This window comes from Bacillus rossius, chromosome 17, assembly GCF_032445375.1.
Source record: "Bacillus rossius redtenbacheri isolate Brsri chromosome 17, Brsri_v3, whole genome shotgun sequence".
In the NCBI taxonomy this organism is placed as follows: Eukaryota; Metazoa; Arthropoda; class Insecta; order Phasmatodea; family Bacillidae; genus Bacillus; species Bacillus rossius.
In genome coordinates, this window is record NC_086344.1 from 38,317,937 (window position 1) to 38,343,120 (window position 25,184).

Here is a 25,184-nt window from a genome sequence, read left to right on the forward strand (position 1 = left end):
GAGTACTGGAAGACTTGCGCACAATCTTTCTGAGAGTTTTGTTTAAAGGAAAATATGAAATGAGAATTTTGGAAATAATTTTTATTTTATTTTGGTATTTAATTGAGGCCATCATCTGATGTTATTATAATTTTACTTCTAAGGAAATGTTCCTGAAGGACGCCATATTGTTTTTAATATTTTTTGCGAAGAATTTTTTTTTATATAATTTAGTGTAAAATTGTTTTGTCTCTGTTTGAGCTTAGTACATAATTTAAATGAGATTACTTATTATTAGAGACCTGAAAAATTCGCGGTTTCGATGGCCTTCAGGATAGACTGCACATACCCCTTTACACTCGGGCAAATAACGCAAGTTCATTGGCTGCCGACTTGTAAGTCGTCTCAGCTGGTTTGTTTGTGATTCGATCCTTCTTTGGTTGAGGGTTTATAACTGGTTGAGATTCGTCCAGATGAGCAGTAAACCAATAGCAAAATTATCTAAGAGGTATATGTGTTTGAATTCTAGCCTATCACCGAATGAATCCGCGAATTTTGCAGGTCTCTACTTATTATTAATAGTGACCAACTGCTATGAGTAGTTTCTGCTGTGAAATAATAATTGTTATTTAACTTTTAATTATTATTTTTTCTTTCAGGTTGATTACAACTGAAATAATACTGTCAATAGACACTTTTTTTTGTCTTAGAAAAAAAATAGCTTTAGCAAAATTTTAAAAATAATATATAAATATATTAGTTTTAAATTAAATAAGGTTTTATTTGAATGCGAGCAAGCCAGGCAGTAGGCAGTAGCAGGTGCCAGTAACTCTGACCGCAGTTAAAGCGTGAGACACCCTGTAGTGACGCACTGGGTGGGGGGGGGGGATATCACGAGTCACGTGTCTGTGGACGTTATATTGATCCAGCGGTGGCGAGCTACCAGACTCACCCCCCCCCCCCTTTTTTTTTACAATCTACCGCGCCTCGGACAAAAAAAAACAGCTACATATTCGTGATCATGGCCCGTACAGTTCGACCCCAAAGCAAAACAGGAAGAAACTAAACTAGAAACTAAAAAAATTATTTTTTAAATAACACTTTTTTAAAATGGGGCTAAAAAATAAAAAAATTTGAAAAATGCAGTCACAAATCCATCCAAAAAACTCTTTCAGAATGTGAAAAATCAGTTTTGGATAATGGTCTGTGTTTCAGTTTTGTTTTATTCATAGAATCCCTGTTTTAAACATAGTTTATTCTGTAGAAAATGCCATATATTCAAATGCCAACAGTCAAATAGGAGGAGTTTCGGTCAAATGTTCGAACCACAATTACATCAGCCAGGCCACCAAATCAAACATTTCCTATGATGAGCTCAAAACCATCGAAACTCTGAAAGCAGATTCTGACATAGTCATCCTTCCTGCTGATAAGGGCCGGGCCTGCCCCCAGATTGTCCTGAAAATTTGTGATTGTGGAATTTTTTTAATACCCACGAAAATACTTGTGAGATTTATTTCAAAACGTGAAACGTGGGACGATTTCTAAACTACAGGAGTGTAGAGGGAAGCTGTCGTTGTGAAAACTCACGCAACAGTTCATTATCATTTGCAGTTCAATGAAACTGTTGGTGACCTAGGAGAACTTTTCCTATTCCATTGTTGAGCCCCCGCTTTCCCCCCCTCCCTCCTCATTGTAAGTTTTACAGGTATTTTCATGGCTGTTAAAAATCCAGTCACAAATTTTCAGGACAATCTGTAATGGAGTTAGGAATCTTTATGGGACAAGGAGAAATTATTTTATACTTTTTAATCCATTTTAAAAATGTTAAATTTTGGTTTAATTTTTATTTTCTGCTTTTTAGTCCATAAATCGACGAATTTTCCACCAAGCAGTTCGGCTAGTATTTTTGAGTTTCTTTCTGGCTGAAGAGAGGTCATAAAACCTTGGTTCGCTGATTCATTTTATATAAAAAATATATATTGTGCAGTTGGGCAGATTAAAGGCTGATTTTTCTTCTAAGGTAAATTATAAATTGTTTAAAAAGACCTGTATGTATTTCCTCCCTTGTTTGTTTTAATTTTTTCTTTAAATTTCATACTAAGTAGTAATTAATCTAAAATTTCTGAGATTTTTTATTTTGAAAAAGTCTTAATACAGAGAAAATAGTATATGTGTACATTTGTATCTTTTCAAGCTTTGCAATTAAGGTAAATGAATTAGTAAAGAGCATCAAATAACATAGCTGAAGAATTTACAAAGGATTTAGTTTAAATATTACATCAGGTTTATGAAGTTATTTTAACCTCCGTCTTATTGAAAACACTTAGAGGTCTAGAACAGTCGGTGATGTAGGCACCGCCTGGGAGTGCTGCGTTAGGCATCCCGCAACACAGCAGTGCTCTGCTCGTAGCCTAACATCACAAACCTGGGGGCATTGCTAAACAAAACCAATAAAATCTGTACCGAACAGACAAACAAACAAACAAACAGAAAAGAAATAGAGTAACTAAAAACCTGTTAAATTACTATTTTCTGGCACCTGCCACGTATTTTGTGGTGGCACGCAATAAGAGTAACTAAAAACCTGTTAAATTACTATTTTCTGGCACCTGCCACGTATTTTGTGGTGGCACGCAATAAAAAAATATATATTTTTTGTTACGACGATAAGACCTAATTACTGTAATTCACTTTTTACATTTGACATTTACCCTTATTTTTTTTTAGGGCCTAGTGGTTCAATGGCGGGCTAGGCACATTTTTTGTTGTTTAAAACTTAGTTTCTTAAAAAAAACCTTATTATTAGAGACCTGTAAAATTAGCAATTTCAAATCCCTAAAGGATAGACTCCATGATCCTCTATGCACTCGTGCGAATTACATCTGCTGATTGGTTACCGACTCGTAACACCTGTTGACTGAAATGATCGTGATTCGCTAATTCTTCTGTTAAAGATTTTTCATTGGCCCAGAGTCCTTCAGATAAACTGTTGCCCAATCACTGAAGCAAAATACTGTCAGAAGTATTTGGACTCTATCCTATCGCGAAATGAATCCGCGAATTTTACAGGTCTCTACTTATTAGTTATGTGCTTGGAACGCACATATCACACAGACCACACAGAGAGCACAGACGCACAGAGCGGTGTGACATTTTGTAAGCTTGTACAACATACCAGTAGCGTCCTCCATGTCACACGATATTGAAAGTTTTATTTTTGTTGAATAAGCAAATAAGCTTTGGTAAAAATTGACGAAACATAGCTTTCAACTTTCTGCATCAAATAAAGTGTAACGACCAACCGATCGCTGTGAGGTCCAGGATATTTTTTGCATTTATTTACTGTTATATTTGCAACTGTCCCGTCACTGTCAGCTCAGTGTTCGTCTGTGCTGTGACCTTTTGTTTCTGTTTCCTCCCACGTGAATCTTGTGTGCAGTCAATGCATTTAGATTTTGGCTGGTTTTCTGTGTGCTTGAGTATTCATCCTTTTTTGTCCGTTACTGATGTTTATGTATGACTAGAGACCCGGAAAATTCGCGGGTTCATTTCGTGTTATGCTAAAATTCAAATAATTATACCTTAGTGCTGCTTCTGCCATTGGTTCACTGTTAATCTGGAGGACTGAGGGCCAATTGGAGACCGATCGCTCATAGAAGTGTCGAATCACAGGCCACCCAGTCGAGACGACTCACAAGTCAGCAGCCAATGAACAGTTGGCATTTGCCCGAGTGTGTAGAGGATATTGGAGTCTATCCTGGAGGTGATTGAACCCGCGAATTTTCCGGGTCTTTATCTATGACATACAGTTTAGCCATCAATGGAGTGTGTCTAAAATGAACCTTTTTAATCAGTCTCCCCCATTGCTAGAATCATTAAAAAAAAATTGGTTGCCTGTAAGGGTGGTCCGGGAGATAAGATGGCGGATGTGTGATTGGGAGAGGCAGCGGCCGGCGACCGCCATCACGGAACAGGTTATAATTGCGACGTTACAGGAAGCATCGAGCAACTGGCGTGTGTTGCTTCCCCCTCCCCCCTCCTCACCTCCAGGTGCTGCCGACCAATGGCAGACGGTGTCTCGGGCACTGGTGAGCGCTGCCCGCACACCTGCCCCACCAGACAGTCAACAGTTACCGAGTGCGATTACAACGGAAAACAAAAACTCCTTACACGCCGTTAAGTAGAGACAGGAAAAATTCGCGGATTCATATCGCGATATGCTAGAATGCAAATAATTGTATTTTTATGCAACTTCTGCCATTGGTTCGCTGTTAACCTGGATGGCTGTGGGCCAATTATAGACCCTCAGTCAAAGCAGTATTGAATCACGAGTCTCCCAATTGAGACGCCTCACCAGTCAGCAGCCAATGAACAGGCGACGTTTGCCCGAGTGTGCACAGGATCGTGGAGTCTAGCCTGGAGGTCATTGAACCCGCGAATTTTTCCAGTCCCTACCGTTAAGTATAGCTAGAGACCGGAAAAATTCGCGGTTTCATTTCGCGAGATGCTAGAATCCAAATGTGATTAACCTTTTGCTGCTTCAGTGATTGGACCACAGGTTGTCTGAAGGAATCACAGCCAATGAATAATACTCAACTAAAGGAGTATCGAATCAAAAGCATCTTAGTTAACAGTTGTCACGAGTCAGTGGCCAATGAGTAGATGTAATTTGTCCGAGTGCATAGAGGAGCATGGGGTCTACCCTGTGGGTCTTTGAATTAACGAATTATTTCGGTCCCTAAGTATAGCCACAGCAAACCTGAAAAAAAAATTGTACTTTGGAAACCTGTTGCCAAGAAACAGTTTGTAATACTACAAGAAAGATACTGTATATTTGTACAGCAATTAGATATGGTTATTTTTTTGCATATATTACGGAAATTGCTGCATCATTTTATATTTAAATAATAGAATATTCAATGATTGGACTTTTTTTTTTAGTTTTATTGTTCTTATTCAGGGAACCGTTTCACAAATAATTTTATCGGAGCTAGTGGGACAACATAAAGCATAAAAATACCTGGGTAAGATTCGGAAACCTGTATTACTACGAAAACTATTCTGTAGTGATACAGTTTTTTTTTTTTTTTTCCCCATGTGAATGCACGTATTTACAAGCAGGCTATCTTTAAAATGCGCGTGAATATTTCTGTTCCCGTTTGCAAATGAAATACTATGTATGCAGCGCACTATTATTTCTCGAGACACCCTGTACGCGCATGTCCTTGTGCCCCTCAGTGGCGTGTGGACTGACTTCTGGAGGCTGCTGTGCTTCTAGCGTCCGTCTAGTGTCTCTGGACTGGCGCGCAGTCTTCTCGTCTTGCACAGAGCGGAGATAAGCACATCACGTGGCGGAGACATGAAGGTAAGTAAACGTGTAATGCAGATCCTCTTGTACCACGTGTTTCATGCCTAAACCTTTTGACGTGACAACGTCTGATAAATCGATGAACGCCGGCTGCACGCACGGAAAAAGTGTCCTGTTACTCTGTGTCCCGTTACGCTCATTGTACGCTTGCGCCGCATCTATCTCTCTTCCACCTCGATTGGAACAACCATCGATTTGACTTTTTCGAGGCACATTAAACTTGAAACACTCCCATTCGTTTCCTACTTTTCCTATCATCGTCCTATCCTCAACAGAATAACACAGATGGGTAGAAGTTAAATAGCAAACATGTATAAAAGTTATAGTCAAAATAATCTCTTCGTTAAAGTAATAAACATATTTGAATTAATGAATGCAAATAAAAGTAAATTCATCAATTAAATTGTAGATTTCATTTCACCCCTTCTTTGTGTCCATACAAAATAGTGATAATTCAATAAAAATGATTCAATTTTATTCATAAAAGTATGCAATCATTTCATCAATGTTTTGTTATGACGTTGTCACGTTAAACTATCGTCCGTAAAACGACTTTACAGACAACCAATTTTTTAAAAAAATTTTTTTTCACTCTTAAAAATTTAGATATATGAAATAAAAAAAAGAAATTCGGAAACATAACTACTTACTCATCCTCTGATATGCTCTGATATCTCTAGCAGTTGTCAAGTCACGTGGTTTCCTCTAGAACTGTGCGCACCACGTGTGAGGCATGGTGTACGAGTGGGGGGGGGGGGGGGGGGGCACACTTGAGGTAAATCACCTTTAACAAGAACCATGACTGTCTGATGGATTGCTCCCCTTTTATTTGTTGACCCAGCCCTCTTATGCTGGGTTCACAATTGAAAAAATAACAGTAACAGTAGCTAACAGTAGATCGTGTGCATAGGATATGAACGCCATGTTTCCTAACCTAACGATTCACAATAGCAGAAAGTTTGTCGTGTGCATGGGAGCGAGGTCGTGCGCATAGGAGTGAAATGAATATATTTTATTTCGGTCGCGTACGCGTGGCACAACAGCCAATGGGAGAAGAGCAGGGTGCTTTTTTGGCGGGACTAGAAATATGTATATATTTATTAACCATATTGTGGTAAGAAAATGTCGAGATAATAATAGTATTATCGTTATTTTGAAAGTTAATATGTTTATTTACTAACACTGCTAACAGATGTCGCATAGTTCGCGAAATTTCATTGGCTGAAATTAACGGTAAGAATTCAATTGTGAACCAATTTCGCAGTTCGCACAGGTCGTGTGCACAGGTCGTGTGCATGGCTTGCTATGCACTCGCTTAAATTTTTTATTTGTGAACCCAGCCTTGGCCGTTATGCCCTGCCGGCCTGGGACCCCCCCACACGCCGTACACGCGTGACAGGAGAGGTGTTGGAGATCATGCTATGTCCAGAGGCTGAGGATACCCATCCCAGCTTGGGCCACCGCCTTCACCCCCCAGCAGCTGTGCCCACGTGGAGGCAGAAGGATTGCCACTTGGTGCGGAGAGGCTGTGTGTTCGCATCCTTGCACCATTCCCGTGAACCTGTTGGATCATGTCTGGGATACTACAGTCGGCAACAGCACCGACACCTCAGGGTCAGGCGGGTCGTTACCACCACGCCGAACTCACAATAACGCCGAATGCCAAATTGACCGCAACGCCGACAGCTAGAAAACTGCTGTGTGCCACAACGCCGAAATACGCAGTAACGCCGAAAAATGTTACTGCGGGCAGAAGGAGGGGGGGGGGGGGGGGCGGCACAGGAGCAAAATGAAAAAAAAAAAAAAAAACTGAATGAATGTGTGTGCTTCCTAAATATACCTTAATGTCGAAATACCACAACCTAACCTAACCTAGCCTAACCTAACCTTACCTTACCTAACCTTTGTGGCAGTCCTGCAATGACATTTTTCGGCGTTGTGGTACACAGCAGTTTTCCAGCTGTCGGCGTTGCGGTCAATTTGGCATTCGGCGTTATTGTGAGTTCGGCGTTGCGGTGCGTCCCCGGGGTCAGGCCAACTCCCTCCTGAACATTGAACCCAACAAGAATCACTTCCAAGTATCACCGAGTACCTTCAGAACCTTGGTCGGGTCTCGATCAGCAGGACTCGAGTGTTCGTCCATATACCCGCGACACGGAACTACCTATACCCGCGACACGGAACTACCTATACCCGCGACACGGAACTACCTATACCCGCGACACGGAACTACCTATACCCGCGACACGGAACTACCTATACCCACGACACGGAACTACCTATACCCGCGACACGGAACTACCTATACCCGCGACACGGAACTACCTATACCCGCGACACGGAACTACCTATACCCGCGACACGGAACTACCTATACCCGCGACACGGAACTACCTATACCCGCGACACGGAACTACCTATACCCGCGACACGGAACTACCTATACCCGCGACACGGAACTACCTATACCCGCGACACGGAACTACCTATACCCGCGACACGGAACTACCTATACCCGCGACACGGAACTACCTATACCCGCGACACGGAACTACCTATACCCGCGACCCGGAACTACCTATACCCGCGACACGGAACTACCTATACCCGCGACACGGAACTACCTATACCCGCGACACGGAACTACCTATACCCGCGACACGGAACTACCTATACCCGCGACACGGAACTACCTATACCCGCGACACGGAACTACCTATACCCGCGACACGGAACTACCTATACCCACGACACGGAACTACCTATACCCGCGACACGGAACTACCTATACCCGCGACACGGAACTACCTATACCCGCGACACGGAACTACCTATACCCGCGACACGGAACTACCTATACCCGCGACACGGAACTACCTATACCCGCGACACGGAACTACCTATACCCGCGACACGGAACTACCTAAACCCCCGACCCGGAACTACCTATACCCGCGACACGGAACTACCTATACCCGCGACACGGAACTACCTATACCCGCGACAGGGAACTACCTATACCCGCGACACGGAACTACCTATACCCGCGACACGGAACTACCTATACCCGCGACACGGAACTACCTATACCCGCGACACGGAACTACCTATACCCGCGACACGGAACTACCTATACCCGCGACACGGAACTACCTATACCCGCGACACGGAACTACCTATACCCGCGACACGGAACTACCTATACCCGCGACACGGAACTACCTATACCCGCGACACGGAACTACCTATACCCGCGACACGGAACTACCTATACCCGCGACACGGAACTACCTATACCCGCGACACGGAACTACGTAACTACGTCCCGTGCAGGAAGCGGAGGTCCAGCCTGTAGTTTCTGTGCTGCATCCGGTTCGCATATCTCCGTTCGTTTGAGGGGGGGTTTTGAAGTACATAAGTCCTTGTTGGACCATGTCGGGACTCTACTGTAGTGTTAGTAGAAGTATACAGCGTGTTCGGGTCGACCTTGTACACCTGGTGCGGCGTAACTCCACACCGCGGCGCTGTCGCAATCTGCTGCCCTCACACCGCGCTGAAAACGTACCAGATGGCAACCAATTACACTGCTTACCAAGGTCACCAAACATCAATTTAATTTAATAAATATGTACATGTATCATGCACGGGTATAATTTACATATAAGTATAAAGCTATAATAAAAATAAATCACAAATTAATGATAGCACACTTGTATTTGAAACATTATTTTTTAACGTGTATAGAACATAAACAAACATGACTACCTCCGCAGCCAAGTACTCGGCTTCTATTGGTCGCACGGAGCAACGTAAACGGAAGACATGAGCTGATACGTACGGGTCCGTCTCCGTCTACGTGTTGTGTCCGGGCGAAGAGGAATATGAGGAACCTTGCAGAACAACAGCAAGAGGCGTTGCGTCATCGGCGCTAATTGAATAAGAGACTTTTATGGCAGGCACGCAAAAAAAAAACTTTCTCTACCGCAACAAACAATATATTTTTTTTTTTGTATTTTTTCTACCAACCACTGCAAAGATTTACGTCGGTGCGAACAACAAGGTTCAGTTTGACGTGTTCAGTCTTTATTTACAGTAGAAGCAAGCTTTCATTGTCATTTAAATGAGGCAAGCACATTCTTTCTGTTGCTATAAAGAAAGGTTGTTCTAAATGCCAAACTAACGTAACTTGAAAGTAAGAAATATTAGAGTCAAAATAAACCAAACATACTCATATCAACGGCTGTGTCTCCAGCGAGCTGTGTCACCAATACTCTGTGTCTCCAGAACGCTGTGTTATTAAGAAAGCTGTGTCTCCAGCGTGCTGTGTCTCCAGAAAGCTGTGTCTCCAGCGAGCTGTGTCTCCAGCGAGCTGTGTTTCCAGCGAGCTGTGTCACCAAAAAGCTGTGTCTCCAGAAAGCTGTGTCTCCAAAAAGCTGTGTCTCCAGAAAGCTGTGTCTCCAAAAAGCTGTGTCTCCAGCGAGCTGTGTCTCCAGAAAGCTGTGTCTCCAAAAAGCTGTGTCTCCAAAAAGCTGTGTCTCCAGCGAGCTGTGTCTCCAGAACTCTGTGTCTCCAGAACGCTGTGTTATTAAGAAAGCTGTGTCTCCAGCGTGCTGTGTCTCCAGAAAGCTGTGTCTCCAGCAAGCTGTGTCTCCAGCGAGCTGTGTTTCCAGCGAGCTGTGTCACCAAAAAGCTGTGTCTCCAGAAAGCTGTGTCTCCAAAAAGCTGTGTCTCCAGAAAGCTGTGTCTCCATAAAGCTGTGTTTCCAGCGAGCTGTGTCTCCAGTGAGCTGTGTCTCCAGCGAGATGTGTTTCCAGCGAGCTGTGTCACCAAAAAGCTGTGTCTCCAGAAAGCTGTGTCTCCAAAAAGCTGTGTCTCCAGAAAGCTGTGTCTCCAAAAAGCTGTGTCTCCAGCGAGCTGTGTCACCAGAACTCTGTCTCCAGAACGCTGTGTTATTAAGAAAGCTGTGTCTCCAGCGTGCTGTGTCTCCAGAAAGCTGTGTCTCCAGAAAGCTGTGTCTCCAGCGAGCTGTGTCTCCAGCGAGCTGTGTTTCCAGCGAGCTGTGTTACCAAAAAGCTGTGTCTCCAGAAAGCTGTGTCTCCAGAAAGCTGTGTCTCCAAAAAGCTGTGTTCCAGAAAGCTGTGTCTCCAAAAAGCTGTGTCTCCAGAAAGCTGTGTCTCCAAAAAGCTGTGTCTCCAGCGAGCTGTGTATCCAGCGAGCTGTGTTTCCAGCGAGCTGTGTCACCAAAAAGCTGTGTCTCCAGAAAGCTGTGTCTCCAGAAAGCTGTTTCAAAAAGCTGTGTCTCCAGAACTGTGTCTCCAGAACGCTGGGTTTCCAGAAAGTTGTGTCTCTAGAACGCTGGGTTTCCAGAAAGTTGTGTCTCCAGAACGCTGTCTCCAGCGAGCTGTCTCCAGAGCGCTGTGTCTCCAGAACGCTGTGTCTCCAGAACGCTGTATCTCCAGCGAGCTGTGTCTCCAGAAAGCTGTGTCTTCAGCGGATGTCGGCGAGACGAGCAGTTTAACAAACTCACGTTATTTTGAGGTCTGGTGCGCGACAACTAAGCTGATTCATTGGTCAACTGTTATTTAAAATTTTGGGCACAATAACTATGGATACGGAAAGATCGGGGTCGTTCCAAAATATACTGCAAACACGCATACCTTTGCATTGCTCTGATGTTTTGGACTGGAATTCTTTCGACACCACCCTCTCTAATTGTGTATCAGTCATATCCCCAGCTAGAAAGGGAAAAGGGAATTTCACTGCTATAAAATCAGCCAATAGAAAAAAGTAATGCATGGGACGTTGAATTACAACCATGACGCCAAATGAAAAAAAAAAATGGTGGGGGGAGGGAAACACATAAGAAAACTGTCACCATTAAGAAATGTCTAAACGAATATTCACAGGTATAATGGACTATTCTCATTTCCAGCGTAACGATGAACGCATCACTGATTGTAAGCGTAGCTCCGATAGCGATGGGGAGGGGGGGGGGGTGGAATGAGGTGGTTTCTCTGTGTTCCTCCCCTCCCCGACCATCGAGAGCCCCACTCCCCGTGGAACTAGTCGTGTCTCCCGAGCGGGAGCAGAACTGTGCCTTCGACGCCGTCTGACGACTGCTGCGTGTCTTACCCCCTTCCCCCTCCATTTACCCTTCCCCCCCTTCTTCAAGTCGGGCGCGGCACAAGGCGGTGACGTCACCAACGGAAAATTCCACGCGCCGCGCGGCTACTGGCTGAGTGCGCCATGGGACGGAAAGGGGGGGGGGGGGGGTTTAGGGGAGCGCCTGGCCGCCATCTTGTCTCCTCTCTTCCGTGTGCTGCATCTTGTCTTGTACCGCACACACGACGTGAGACCACGGTGCTGCCATCTGTGTGATCTGTTCACGTAACTAAAGGGAATCTTTATAGCATCGACTTTTTCAATGGTTTTTTGACCAGTATTCGTAAAGCCAGAGGTTTTTTAAGTATCTCTCTTTTTCTTTTATCCGAGCCGTTTCGTTATTTATAAGTTTAAAAATTCTCGGTTGTGATAATCAAAAGATTCGACGGCGGTGGACGTAGTTGCTACGGCAGCGAACTCTTTGCGGCGGGCTCGGAAACTAACGTGTGGATCGCGTCCAGAAATGCAGTGTGTATTTTTTTTTATCACGCTCGGCATTATTTCAAAGAGTTTCGTATTATAAGTGTATGTACTTGCAAAATGAGATCATGTGAATTTTGCTAGTAACCGAGGTTAGATGTTATACATACATCCCTGGCGAGTATACCGAAAGACTCGATCACTTTTTTTTTTGACGTGACAACGTCTAATAAATCGATGAACGCCGGCTGCACGCACGAAAAAGAGTCCCGTTACGCACATTGTTCCGTTACGCTGTGTCCCGTTACGCTCATTGTTCCGTTACGCTGTCGGCGAGTGCAGTAATAATAGGTTATGTTACAATTGACTAAAAAATTATGGTGATTCATATAATTGATGATAGATATTTGATTACAGTTTATTTATTTGAAAACTTGTTCATGATTATTTTTAAACTTTATAGCTAAACGCCAGTTTTTAAAATTAATTACAAGTTATCTACAAGTGAACTGTTTCGTCGACTGTTTATAAAGTAAAGTGAAAAGTTAATGTGGTTTTCATTGCTTATTACAACAACAATTTCGGCAATAAAGGTTAATTATTCTTACATTTTAAAAATCTGATTACTAGTATAATTTCAAGTATTTATTATTTTAGTATTAAAATAAAAATGATTCAATTTTATTCATAAAAGTATGCAATCATTTCATCAATGTTTTGTTATGACGTCACGTTAAACTATCGTCTGTAAACCGACTTTACAGACAACCAATTTTTTTATTTTCTTCCTTTTCTCTTCATTACTATTATTTCAGGGCTATGTGACTGCAAATTTGGCAGTATACAAACCTTGCTTTTGTTGCAGATGATTTCATAAACGTATCCTGTGTTATGTAAATGTTGTAAAGAGGCACGCGAGTGTTTGTGATTGTTATCACTACTTGATATAACACTTCAAAAAGAACTCTTGAAAGTTTTTGTGGCATAACAACAATTGCAAGAGAGATTCAGTGTTAGATTTACAGGAATAGCCGTTACTAATATAAATGAAATTATCATAATTAATTAATTTATTTTGATTCCTTCCATAATTTGGTTTTCGCTCATTATTCTAAAATAAATTCATAATGTGCCCGCAATAAGAATTTTTAAATTTTTTTAAATATAAAATTAAGGCTCCAGTCTGAGTTTTGTTACATAAGTCCTATGTAAATTAAATCTAGGTAATGTAATTATAGTTATTTAAATATTTTTTTCAATATTACTTAAGTAATTAGCAAAAACAATTCCGAGTCTAGCTGAAAGTTAAAACCCTATAGCATCGTCTGTGTTCAGTGATTTGGTAAGTTTCTTCCAGGCACACGTGGAGTGTTACAACACTAATCAATAGGGACCAGAAAAATTCGCGGGTTCAATGACCTCTAGGATGAACTTTATAGTTCTACGCACACTCGGTAAAATGTCACCCTCTCATTGACTGCTGTCTTGTGAAGGCGTCCCAATGTAGCAGCCTGTGCTTCGATACAGCTTCGGTTGAGTGTTTCTCATTGGCCCAGAGTCATCCAGGTGAGTTGTGAATCAATAGCAGAGGCAGCACTGAGGTATAACGATTTGTATTTTAGCCTATCGCGAAATGAATTCGCGAATTTTTTCGTTCTCTACTAATAGGCGTTCAGATTTTTTTTTCGCGAAAAATGCCTGCCCCTAAGGATAATGTTGATGGGTACAAACTGGCCCAATTCGCGGGTTCACTGACCTCCAGGATGGACTCCAGGATCCTCTGGCACACTCGGGCAAACCTCGCCTGTTCATTGGCTGCTGACTATTTTGCCCGCGCAACGACCAACGAGAGCGAGGCAGCGCTGCGCAGACTCTGACGACTCCATTTTTTTTTTCTAACCACATGCACAGTTTGTGTTTTCTGGTTTTTTTTTTCAACAGCACCTTCCTGTGAAAATGAAATAGTGTTATAGGTAATAAGTGAGATGAAACATGTTATGTGTTGGCTGGGGACATATAGACACTTGAAAAGTAGGTACTTAGAATGACTGGATCACTAGACACTACCATTCAACTCTACGGAGAGTTGATCATGAAAACCATTTTTCATTGTGTTTACATAGCTCCAGAACTTCTTGGGATTGTTTTTTGATATTATTGTTAATCATTCTAGTCCAATTGATTTCATCTCGTTTGATAAGAAATTTGACCCGTTTCTGGAAATATGAAAATTTAGAGTAGTAGTAGATATGTATTTTTGTTTCTTCTGAAAAGTTTATGAAAATGATTTTTTTAATTTTTTTATTATTTTAAACTCACTTCCTGCTCACCTATCTAACCGCCAAATGGCCAGGCCTGCTCCTTCTATATCTATATTTGTTAGTCGCCACCAGGAGAGGGGTTGTTTCCCCACACCACCCCCTAGCAGGCGTGAAATCAGGGGGAGGGGGGCAGACGGAACTAGACTCTGTCCCCTGCCCCCTTCCCCTCTGAATATTCTAGTGCTGACCAATGGCCTATTAGACTGCAACAAGGTCCTACACGCAAACCAGCGGTTTCTTCCTTGCGATTGGCGGCTACCTGCGATAAAAGTCACTGCCTTATTCGACCGGGCCACTCAGGATGAATTTCCCTTCCGCACTGAATTAGTTTGATTGGTTGTTGTAACACTCCACGTGTGGCTGAAAAAAACTTACCCAATCACTAAACACAGACGAGGGTAAAGTGTTGCAATTTTCAGCTAGTCTCGGAATCTTTTCGCGAACTATGCATGGCCCTACTGATAGTTGGGGACCGGAAAAATTCGCGGGTTCAATGAACTCTAGGATGAACTTTATAGTTCTACGTACACTCGGTCAAATGTTACCCTCTCATTGGCTGCTGTCTTGTGAAGGTGTCCCAATGTAGCGGCCTGTGATTCGACACAGCTTCGGTTGAGTGTTTCTTACTGGCCCAGAGTCGCCCAGGTTAATCTGGAGGACTGAGGGCCAATTAGAGACCCTCACTCATAGAAGTGTCGAATCACAGGCCACCCAGTCGAGATGACTCACAAGTCAGCAGCCAATGAACAGTTGGCATTTGCCCGAGTGTGTAGAGGATATTGGAGTCTATCCTGGAGGTCATTGAACCCGCGAATTTTCCGGGTCTCTATATTATTCGGTGAGTTTAGAACATTTTTTTTGTTTGTCTGACGTGGACAAATGCAAGTCGACACCCCTGTCCTATCCTAGTCTCGAACCGTGTACGTCCATCTGCACTGCACAGAAAAAAAAATTTTATTTGGAAACCATTTGCCAATAAACAGTTAGTAATAATTACTGCAAGAACGATATTGTCACTTTGTACCACACATGGCTATGGTGAGTACCTATCTCTTACAAAAATTAGCACATAGTTTTATATTTTAATTGATGTTTCATTCGTGCATAATTTTTTCAAACCGGGGGAAAATATGATTAAATATTCAATAATTGGACTTTGGTTTTATCATGCTTATTGGTGTTCACAGTTAATACTGAGAAGCTATTCAGGGAACGGTTCACAAACAACTGTAACTATTGTAGTTACTGGGGCAACACAGAGCATAAATGCCCGGGTAAGAACCCGAATACAGTATACTTCGAACTTTTTTTTTTAGTGATACCTTTGTTTTCATCTAAATGTACAAATTTACAAATATCTGTAATTATATGTGAATATTTCTGTTCCGTTGAAGAAAAAAAATTAAATAGTGCAGAGGCCGGCTGTGAAAAAAGTGTGGGGGGAAGGGGTGGTAAAATATTCCCAGTGCTGAGTTGCTTGGTTTTTTTTAAACGCCTGTGTTTACCCTGATATAACGAAACAAGTCTATTGTTAGCAGTGTTCATTGGAAACCTTACTAGTAATGCGATACGCACGTAGTATCACGTTTACGCGGTAACGTTTACAGACTTTTTTTGACGTGACAACGTCTAATAAATTTCCCGATACTCGTACAGATGGCACCAGCGTGTTTACACATTTTCGTTCCAACAGACTTCCGTTCCACTCGCGAGTTCACTCCCACAGAATGCCGCATGCAGGGAGCTGAGATGTAAATATCAGTTGAAAAATTTTTGACAAAACAAATCCAACGAATGTATAGAGTTAATAATGATGAGTAGAGACCTGCAAAATTCGCGGATTCATTCGGTGATAGGCTAGAATTCAAACACATAAGTATACCTCTTAGATAATTTGGTATTGGCTTACTGTTCATCTGGACGAATCCCACCCAGTTATAAACCTTCAACCAAAGAAGGATCGAATCACAGACAAACCAGCTGAGGCGACTTACAAGTCGGCAGCCAATGATCTTGCGTTATTTGCCGGAGTGTACAGGGGTATGTGCAATCTATCCTGAAGGCCATCGAAACCGCGAATTTTTCAGGTCTCTAATGATGAGGTAATGAAAAAATCACCATGGCTTGCAATACATCCTTCCTTACCCCCCCCCCCCCCCCCCCCAATCAACACAGTAAAATGCACGAAATTAAAAATGAGTTTTTTTTATTTTTTTACGTACACTTAACAATAGGGACCGGAATAATGCGGGAATTCAATGACCTACAGGATAGACTCCAACATCCTCTATGCACTCGGACAAATTAGGCTACATCTACTCATTGGCTACTGACTCGTGACAACTGTTAACTAAGGTGCTTTTGATTCTATACTTCTTTCGTTGAGAATTATCCATTGGTAGAGACCTGCAAAATTCGCGGATTCATTCGGTGATAGGCTAGAATTCAAACACATATACATCTTAGATCATTTTTCTATTGGCTTACTGTTCATCTGGACGAATCTCAACCATTTATAAACCCTCAACCAAAGAAGAATCGAATCACAGACAAACCATCTGAGACGACTCACAAGTCGGCAGCCAATGAACTTGCGTTATTTGCCGGAGTGTACAGGGGTATGTGCAATCTATCCTGAAGACCATTGAAACTGCAAATTTTGCAGGTCTCTATCCATTGGCTCTGATACCTTCAGACAACCTGTGGTCCAATCACTGAAGCAGCGAAAGGTTAAATACATTTTGATTCTAGCATATCGCGAAATGAAACCGCGAATTTTTCCGGTCTCTACATAACAAGTGAATGGTTTTGATCACACGTTAGATGGGGTTATTTTCAGTTCATAAGAAAAATCCTGTACCCTACCCGCTATTCTTTCGAAGTTGTCCGTACATTCGCGCAGATGTAGCTAGCTAAGCAGAGGTCTTCGTAAATTCAAGACGACAATTTTTTAGCAATGCAGCAGTCAATGAACAATCTTGATGATTCGCGCGTTTGTGTCGTGCGCATATCAACTGGCGCTAGAAAATAAACGCGAATTTTGTATTTCTCCTTAAAAATCGCAATCTCAAAACGTGGTACAAACCATATTTATTTATTATCTCCCTTTAATGGTGGCGAAGTTAAAATGATACGCATTTTCTTACCCATTATTATTACATAAAAACATTGCAATTTTACAAAGTAGGTACCTAAACATGTTGATAAAAAAATGTAATAAGATAGAAAGCAGAACTAAGCTTCAAGTAAATGCTCAAAGATAAGAGGTAGTCATTACAAAATTTAACCAAAAAGCTAATTTACAGGTAACTAAAAATTAATCATAGGTATACACGGGCTGGGAAGTAATTAATTAAGATAACAATAAGTAGTATTATACATTAACACCCGTCACACACAGATTCAAGCAGTAGATAAGCTGCTAAGTGATTATGGTTAGTAGGTGTTCCAAAGGTTTTTTTTTTCCAGCGTTTGTTTGAAATGAGCTAGGTTTTTTTTATTGCCTTATCGCCTGGTCTAGTTCATTCCAGAGTGTACTAATTGTCAAATAGACGTAGATATGAGTTGACGGGTGGTTCGACAGAATATTTATGAACGAGATTCAAAAGCAGAGGCGTTGCGAGAAACTAGTTCCCCCCCCCCCCCCTCCCTTCCGTGGTAAGATAAAAGAACGTTAATAGTTGTTTTTTTTTTTGTTTTTTTTTCGCGAGACGCGATATTGACGCGGGAAAATTCGTAACCGGCCGGCGGAGGAGAAATGTTGCATGAGGTTGGGGAAGGGAAGGGAGTGGCGTGAATTCAAATTCAAGGTCCTTCCAACCGCTTTTTTACTCTCAACCGCCGCGCCGACATTGCTCTTGGTTTAAGGGGGGGGAGGGGGGGTACGTCAGTGACCGAAACCTTCATGTTTGAAGCCCCTTCCCCTCTTCTCGCTGTTTCTGTTACGTAAACCCCGAAGCGACGGAGCTCGCTCAGTGTTGCCAACTTAGCAACAGTTTAGCAAGGTTTATTACGGTTAACAGGGCTTTTTATGAGCTTCAACAATCAACGTATGCAGATTTCCCCTCTTGATTGCTGTCTGGTCTTGAGAATTTATGTCTGTTCAAGTGTTTCAGCCAGAGAAGAAAAATTTGTATAAAAAAAAAAACACAGGGTTGAGTTAATCCTGTAGACTACACATAAACTATGTTGTTGTCTTGTACACATAACATTAATTTATTTTGCTGTGTTTAATGCACCTTTGTGACTAAAAAAAATATATTTATTTTTTTATTAAATTCGTTTTCATAAACTGGTAGGTACTTTGTTCTTTTACTGTGTTTAATTTTTATGAATGCAAAGAATTCACTGAGTTTTTTTTTCCAACAAATTAAACTGTTTTTGAATCAGTATTTTTCACAGAACATTTCAATTTTATATGTAAATCAAGCCTTGTTTTTCAATGAAATAAAACCCTGTTATATGTGCGCGGTATTAAAAAAAAACTGGGTAGTATTTATGTATGTGTTGGAGGTAGTCTTATGAATGTTAGTTACCTATGTGTCTTTTTAAAATGTTTTAATACCTTATGAGTGAACCATTAAACAAAATACATAGCCTTCCTATAATATCTAGTATCTCATATCTAGAGACATGCAACATTCGCGGATTCATTTCGCGATAGGCTAGCATCGTACCGCTTCTGCGATTGGCCCACATTTTATCCGGGTAACTGTGAGCCAATGGAAAACACTAAACCAAGAAAGTGCTGAATTACGGACAGCCTAGTTGAGACGTCTCACGCGTCAGTAGCCAATGAACAGGTGTCATTTCCGCGAGTATTCAAACGACTGTGGAGTCTATCCTAGAGGTCAATGAATCCGCGAATTTTGCAGGTCTCTACTCATATCTTATATCGGCAACGAATAAATTTTAACCTATAATTACATTCCAGTAGCTGTATGCCTATGCTTAATTTCGAGTTACAAAGTAATTATTTTTTATATTTTATCTTTGACCATCGATTTGACTTTTTCGAGGCAGATTAAACTTGAAACACTTCCAATCGTTTCCTACTTTTCCTATCATCGTCATATCCGTAACAGAATAACACAGATTGGAAGAAGTTAAATAGCAAACATGTATAAAAGTTATAGTTAAAATAATCTCTTCGTTAAAGTAATAAACATATTTGAATGAATGAGTGCAAATAAAAGTAAATTTATCAATTAAATAGATTTAATTTCACTCCTTCTTTGTATCCATTCAAAATAGTGATAATTCAATAAAAATTATTCAATTTTATTCATAAAAGTATGCAATCATTTCATCAATTGTCACGTTAAACTATCGTCCGTAAACCGACTTTACAGACAACCAAATTTTTTTGTGCGTTCCTGTGGTTTCTTGTAACATACGGGGTAACCAGCCATTGCAAGAACCATTCAAAGAACGTCATTGTTGGGGTTAACATTGCACGGCGCTTATTTTACGCCAGCAGATTCCAGGAACCGTAGAACAAGGCGTGCGATTCTTACATTGTAAAACTGAAACCATATCCAGCGCGACATGTGACGCTATCTCTGATGGCAGGTTCAAATCCAAAGTGTAAAGTTTGTAACGTTAATTTAGATTTAATTTTGTGCGAGAAATAATTAATGTTGTTTTTTAATTTAAAAAAATGCTGTAGGTACTTATGGTATGCCACACCACAAAATACGTGCTTACTAAAATAAAGGTAATTAATTTTTCATTAGTTTTTTTTGTCTGGCAATAACTAATGCATTTCTATCTAGCGGTTGGGTGCAGAACTACTTCAAAAACTAAGTCTCCCTCTCGGCAATTAGATTTTTTCCGTGAAGGGCAACACTAACGGGCTAGTGAAAAAGAAAAATAGGGGGAGAGAGAGAGAAAAATTAAAAAAAAAAAAAAAACCGAGGCGTTATCTTTGAATTTTATCAGCCGGGAAGCCAGGGACCCTGTAGCGCGGGTTGCGTGTCGGAGCGATGTTCGTTTGTTTCCACCTCCCCTCCACCTCCCCTCCCCTGCAGGAGGGTGGGGAGGGAGGGGAAACCGGCGCTGGGCTAACCTTCCCTGCCTTGTGCGTGGCGGGTCATCTTGTAGACTCGTGTTGTGTGGGGAGGGGTTGGAGGGGAGAAGGATGGGGCGTGGTCGCGCGGGGGCAACGCCCAATGGCGTGCCCGCAGAGCACTCCCCTCCCTCCCCGTGTCTAACATCGTCGTGCGTGCCACGGGGAAAAAAAAAAAAAGAACTCGCAACTGCTGTCATGACTCGGAAACTCACAAGATAGAATTTGGCTACGGTATGACTGTCCCTATAAGTCATGACAAGAGAGACGGAAAATTTCGCGGTTTTTGTTTTTGGTCGCTAAGTAAGCTGCCAAACTTGGCTACCTATATGTTGGTCTGGCGATGATGATCATACGATCATACCCCCATACAGGCCAGCAATAGGATGACCTGTAATTAACATAGGTTCTACACTATGGCTATGGGTAGGGACCGGAAAAATTCGCGGGTTCAATGACCTCTAGGATGAACTTTATAGTTCTACGTACACTCGGTCAAATGTCACCCTCTCATTGGCTGCTGTCTTGTGAAGGTGTCCCAATGTAGCGGCCTGTGCTTCGGTCGAGTGTTTCTCACTGGCCCAGAGTCGTCCAGGTGAGTTGTGAGCCAATAGCAGAGGCTGCGCTGAGGTGTAACTATACGAATTTTAAGCTGTCGTGAAATGAATCCGCGAATTTTTCCGGTCTCTAACTATGGGTAATACAATCGGTATGTTATGTGCCATAGACTGACATCTCAGGAGCACGTCGATTGTCACAACAACCAATCACACTAATTCAGTGTGGAAGCAAACTCGTCCATAGTGGCTCGTGCAAACAAGGCAACGACTTCTCTCGCAGACGGCCGCCAATCACAAGGAAGAAACCGCTGGTGCGGATATACCTTGTTGCAGTCTAGTAGGCGTTATGATTTTTTTTTCGCGAAAAATGCCAGTCCCTAATATATCGGTTGATAATAATCAAAGCTATTTTTTAACCCATAAATTTCATGTGAGAATTTTTTTTTTGCACTAAAAGTATGCCTGTAACCAGAAAATAATATCAAATTATCTTACAGTTCGGGCCTAAATTGCTTTAAAGTTACCTACTACCAAAAATAATTTTTTAAATTTTTTTTTGCTACGAATAGAAACACATTTTTTTTTTAGTATGTAACATACCTGAATTTTAAGTTGTAAATGACTGTGATTTACACCCATTCCATTCATAATATTTATTTATTTTTTTTAAATTAGCTGTCTGTAAAGTCGGTTTACGGACTATAGTTTAACGTGACAACGTCATAACAAAACATTGATGAAATTATTGCATACTTTTATGAATAAAATTGAATAATTTTTATTGAATTATCACTATTTTGTTTGGATACAAAGTAGTGTAATGAAATCTACAATTTAATTGATAAATTTACTTTTATTTACACTCATTAATTCAAATATGTTTATTACTTTAAGGAAGAGATTATTTTAACTATAACTAGAGACCGGAAAAATTCGCGGGTTCAATGACCTGTAGGATGAACTCCATAGTTCTGCGTACACTCGGTCAAATGCCACCCACTCATTGGCTGCTGTCTTGTGAGACGTTCCAGCGTAGCAGCCTGAGATTCGATAAAGCTTTGGTTGGGTGTTTCTCATTGGCCCAGAGTCATCCAGGTGAGTTGTGAACCAATAGCAGAGGCAGCACTGAGGTATAAGGATTTGTATTTTAGCCTATCGCGAAATGAATTCACGAATTTTTCCGGTCTCTAACTATAACTTTTATACATGTTTGCTATTTAACTTCTTCCAATTTGTGTTATTTTGTTAAGGATAGGACGATGATAGGAAAAGTAGGAAACGAATGGGAGTGTTTCAAGTTTAAAATGCCTCGAAAAAGTCAAATCAATGGTTGTTCCAATCGAGTGGAAGAGAGATAGATGCGGCGCGAGCGTAACGGGACACAGTATAACGGGACAATGTGCGTAACGGGACACTTTTTCGTGCATGCAACCAGCGTTCATCGATTTATTAGACGTCACGTCAAATAAAAATGTGATTCGTTGGATTGTGATTATTACACACGAAAAGGAAATAAGAGCGGGATGATTCCTGAAACATGTTTTTTTTTCTTATTCGAAATGTAATTTGCAATTCGTCACGTGTTACGGTAGCCGAGCGCGATGTTGTTATCTGAATATAATAACTGCCTTGCGCTAGGCTGTAGCGCATCTGATCCCCAGAGTGCAGGTTGCATTTAAATGAGCATTTTACTTTCTCTTTGCAATGCGTGATTTCTGCTGTTAGCGCTGTCCTCGTTTCTGTGCGCTGTTGCCACTTGCACGCCATAGAGCTAAACAGTTTCAGACACGACTTTTTATTGTAGAGAAAATTTGTTTAATGTATTGAGAAAAAAACAATTGTATTTTGTAAGGAAAAGTTTCTGTATGAGAATTGCGAGAATATATTTTCCTAGTGTATTACATCAAGGGCATAGCCTAATCTGAATATTTCCATTTTTTTTTTAAATTTCCAAGGAGATGTAGGTAATTAAAAGACGCAATCTTGGTTTCAATTCCAACATTTTTGATAAAATTTTGCTTATATCATTTAATTTTAAAAAAATTGGCTAAGCTCTTTTCAGCATTTCACATACTTTCATGGAATGCCTTGTTATTAATAATGGCTGCCTCTTACAATTATTTTCTCCTGTGAAATAATATTTGGTGTTTAGCAATTAATTATGTTTTTCTGTCAGAATGACTACAGCTGTAATACTACTGTCAGTAGATGTTATTTTATGGTCTTAGAAAAATCAAGAAAATTGAAATTTAAGAAAATATATTTTAACTTATTATAATTAACAATGGTATACAAAATAGGTACGATAGTATGAATGTGGCAACACTGTTCTGCATCGTAAGGGTGAAACAGACTATAGACATAGTAACACTCTGGAGGCAATTGCACATTTACGATGAATGGCTACTCTTGAGTTTTCAAAACTGAATCAGTTAATCCAGACAAGACTTCAGTCAATAATCTGGCAAGATTGATTTTGGTCTTGAAATAAAAATTATAGTATAAAGTGTGCTGTTACAAGTACCTATGTCCAATTAACGCCATTTAGGTATAACTTTTATTTTTACCAAGTTTTGTATAAACATACGCCCTTGAGGATTTTTTTTCCCTATATTTAATTATTAATTACTGATCTCTTTCAGCGTGTTTACAAAAACCTACCTAATGAAAAATGTCAGAAATTATTAAGGCCATTTTATAAATTTGATTAAAATGTATGATGGTGGTAAGCAGGGCCTGCTTAATTGTGAAAATATTAGACTTCTCACTTAATTTCATCTTTAAAATAAAATCATAGCAATTACCTCAAAAAAGACTAGCGAAATATGTAGAAAAAAATGTTTCTAGGTTAGTAGCGTGCACTAAATATTTTACATTGCATATCATTAGAGACCGGAAAAATTCGCGGGTTCAATGACCTCCAGGATAGACTCCAATATCCTCTACACACTCGGGCAAATGCCAACTGTTCATTGGCTGCTGACTTGTGAGTCGTCTCGACTGGGTGGCCTGTGATTCGACACTTCTATGAGTGATGGGTCTCTAATTGGCCCTCAGTCCTCCAGATTAACAGTGGACCAATGACAGAAGCAGCACTAAGGTATAATTATTTGAATTTTAGCATAACACGAAATGAACCCGCGAATTTTTCAGGTCTCTACATATCATATAACTAGAGACCGGAAAAATTCGCGGTTTCATTTCGCGATATGCTATAATGCAAATGTGTTTAACCTTTCGCTGATTCAGTGATTGTATCACAGGTTGTCTGAAGGAATCACAGCCAATTAATAATCCTCAACTAAAGGAGTATCGAATCAATAGCATTCTAGTTAATAGTTGTCACGAGTCAGTAGCCAATGAGCAGATGTAATTTGTCCGAGTGCATATAGAGGATCTTGGAGTCTATCCTGTGGGTAATTGAATTCGCGAATTTTTCCGGTCCCTACCTATAACGCATTACTTTATATGTTAAAAACCATCACAGGTTGCTGGTGCTGCAGAAAAGTCACCATATTGTTGTAATTGTTATCTACCAACACTGTCAGTATAGGTAAGTCGGATACGTTACCGAGTTTCATTGGTTGAAATCAACGCCTAAGAATTCAAATGTAAACTGATTTCGCACAGATGGTGTGGACAATAAATAGTTTTCATAACCTACTAATAATCACGCTCTTATATATTTATTTTGAACTGTGAACACATTTTAACTTTTAGGCCGGGTTTGTAAACTACCCAATTAACGCAACTACGCAATAACACAATACACAACCAATAACAAGAAAGCACTCCTGTAGCTTGAAACTGTATAACTGTAGGAAAAAATTTCTACCCGGGACCTCTTTTGATAATTCAAATTTACAAAGAAAACAAGTTAAATTGTCAATAATTTTATCTGAAACTGTTATTTTCTTTTACTGGGCGAAGGTTTAACAAGCGTAAATTTGATGTAGCTATATAACAAAAAGAAAGGCGCATAATCTTTTCTGGATACTTCTCTTCACTTAACGCAAGCCAAAGAGAAAAAAAATGGGTGCGTGTACTTAGGTACGCGCGTGAGAAGTTATACTTCTTTGGCATCATTAAAAAATAGTTTTTAATTGCATGCAAATAATTCTCCATGGTAGCGTTATTCTCCATGGTAACGTTAAACGTTTAACGCAACCATGTTGGAAGTCGCATTAGAAGTATAACTTCAAAAAAATTGGAAGTTGAATAATTCTTGCGTTGCGTTATTGCGCCTTGCGTAGTTTATAAGCAGGTTGGTAGCTATGATGCGTTTGTGTCTGGCGATGTTTCGT

The 25,184-nt window shown here is 40.8% G+C and overlaps 1 protein-coding gene across 6 annotated transcripts in view; it reads left to right on the forward strand.

Annotated features, from left to right (window-relative positions):
- The window catches only part of LOC134540860 (uncharacterized), a 196,453-nt gene that overhangs the window by 102,472 nt on the left and 68,797 nt on the right, over positions 1–25,184 (forward strand). For all 6 annotated transcript variants that reach the window (XM_063383869.1, XM_063383871.1, XM_063383872.1 and 3 more), the window contains exon 2: positions 5,221–5,347. Coding sequence is in view for 3 of the 6 variants with exons in the window: in XM_063383872.1 (XP_063239942.1) it covers positions 5,342–5,347 (6 nt within the window). In the remaining 3 variants the exon portion in view is untranslated. The remainder of the gene's footprint in view (positions 1–5,220; positions 5,348–25,184) is intronic.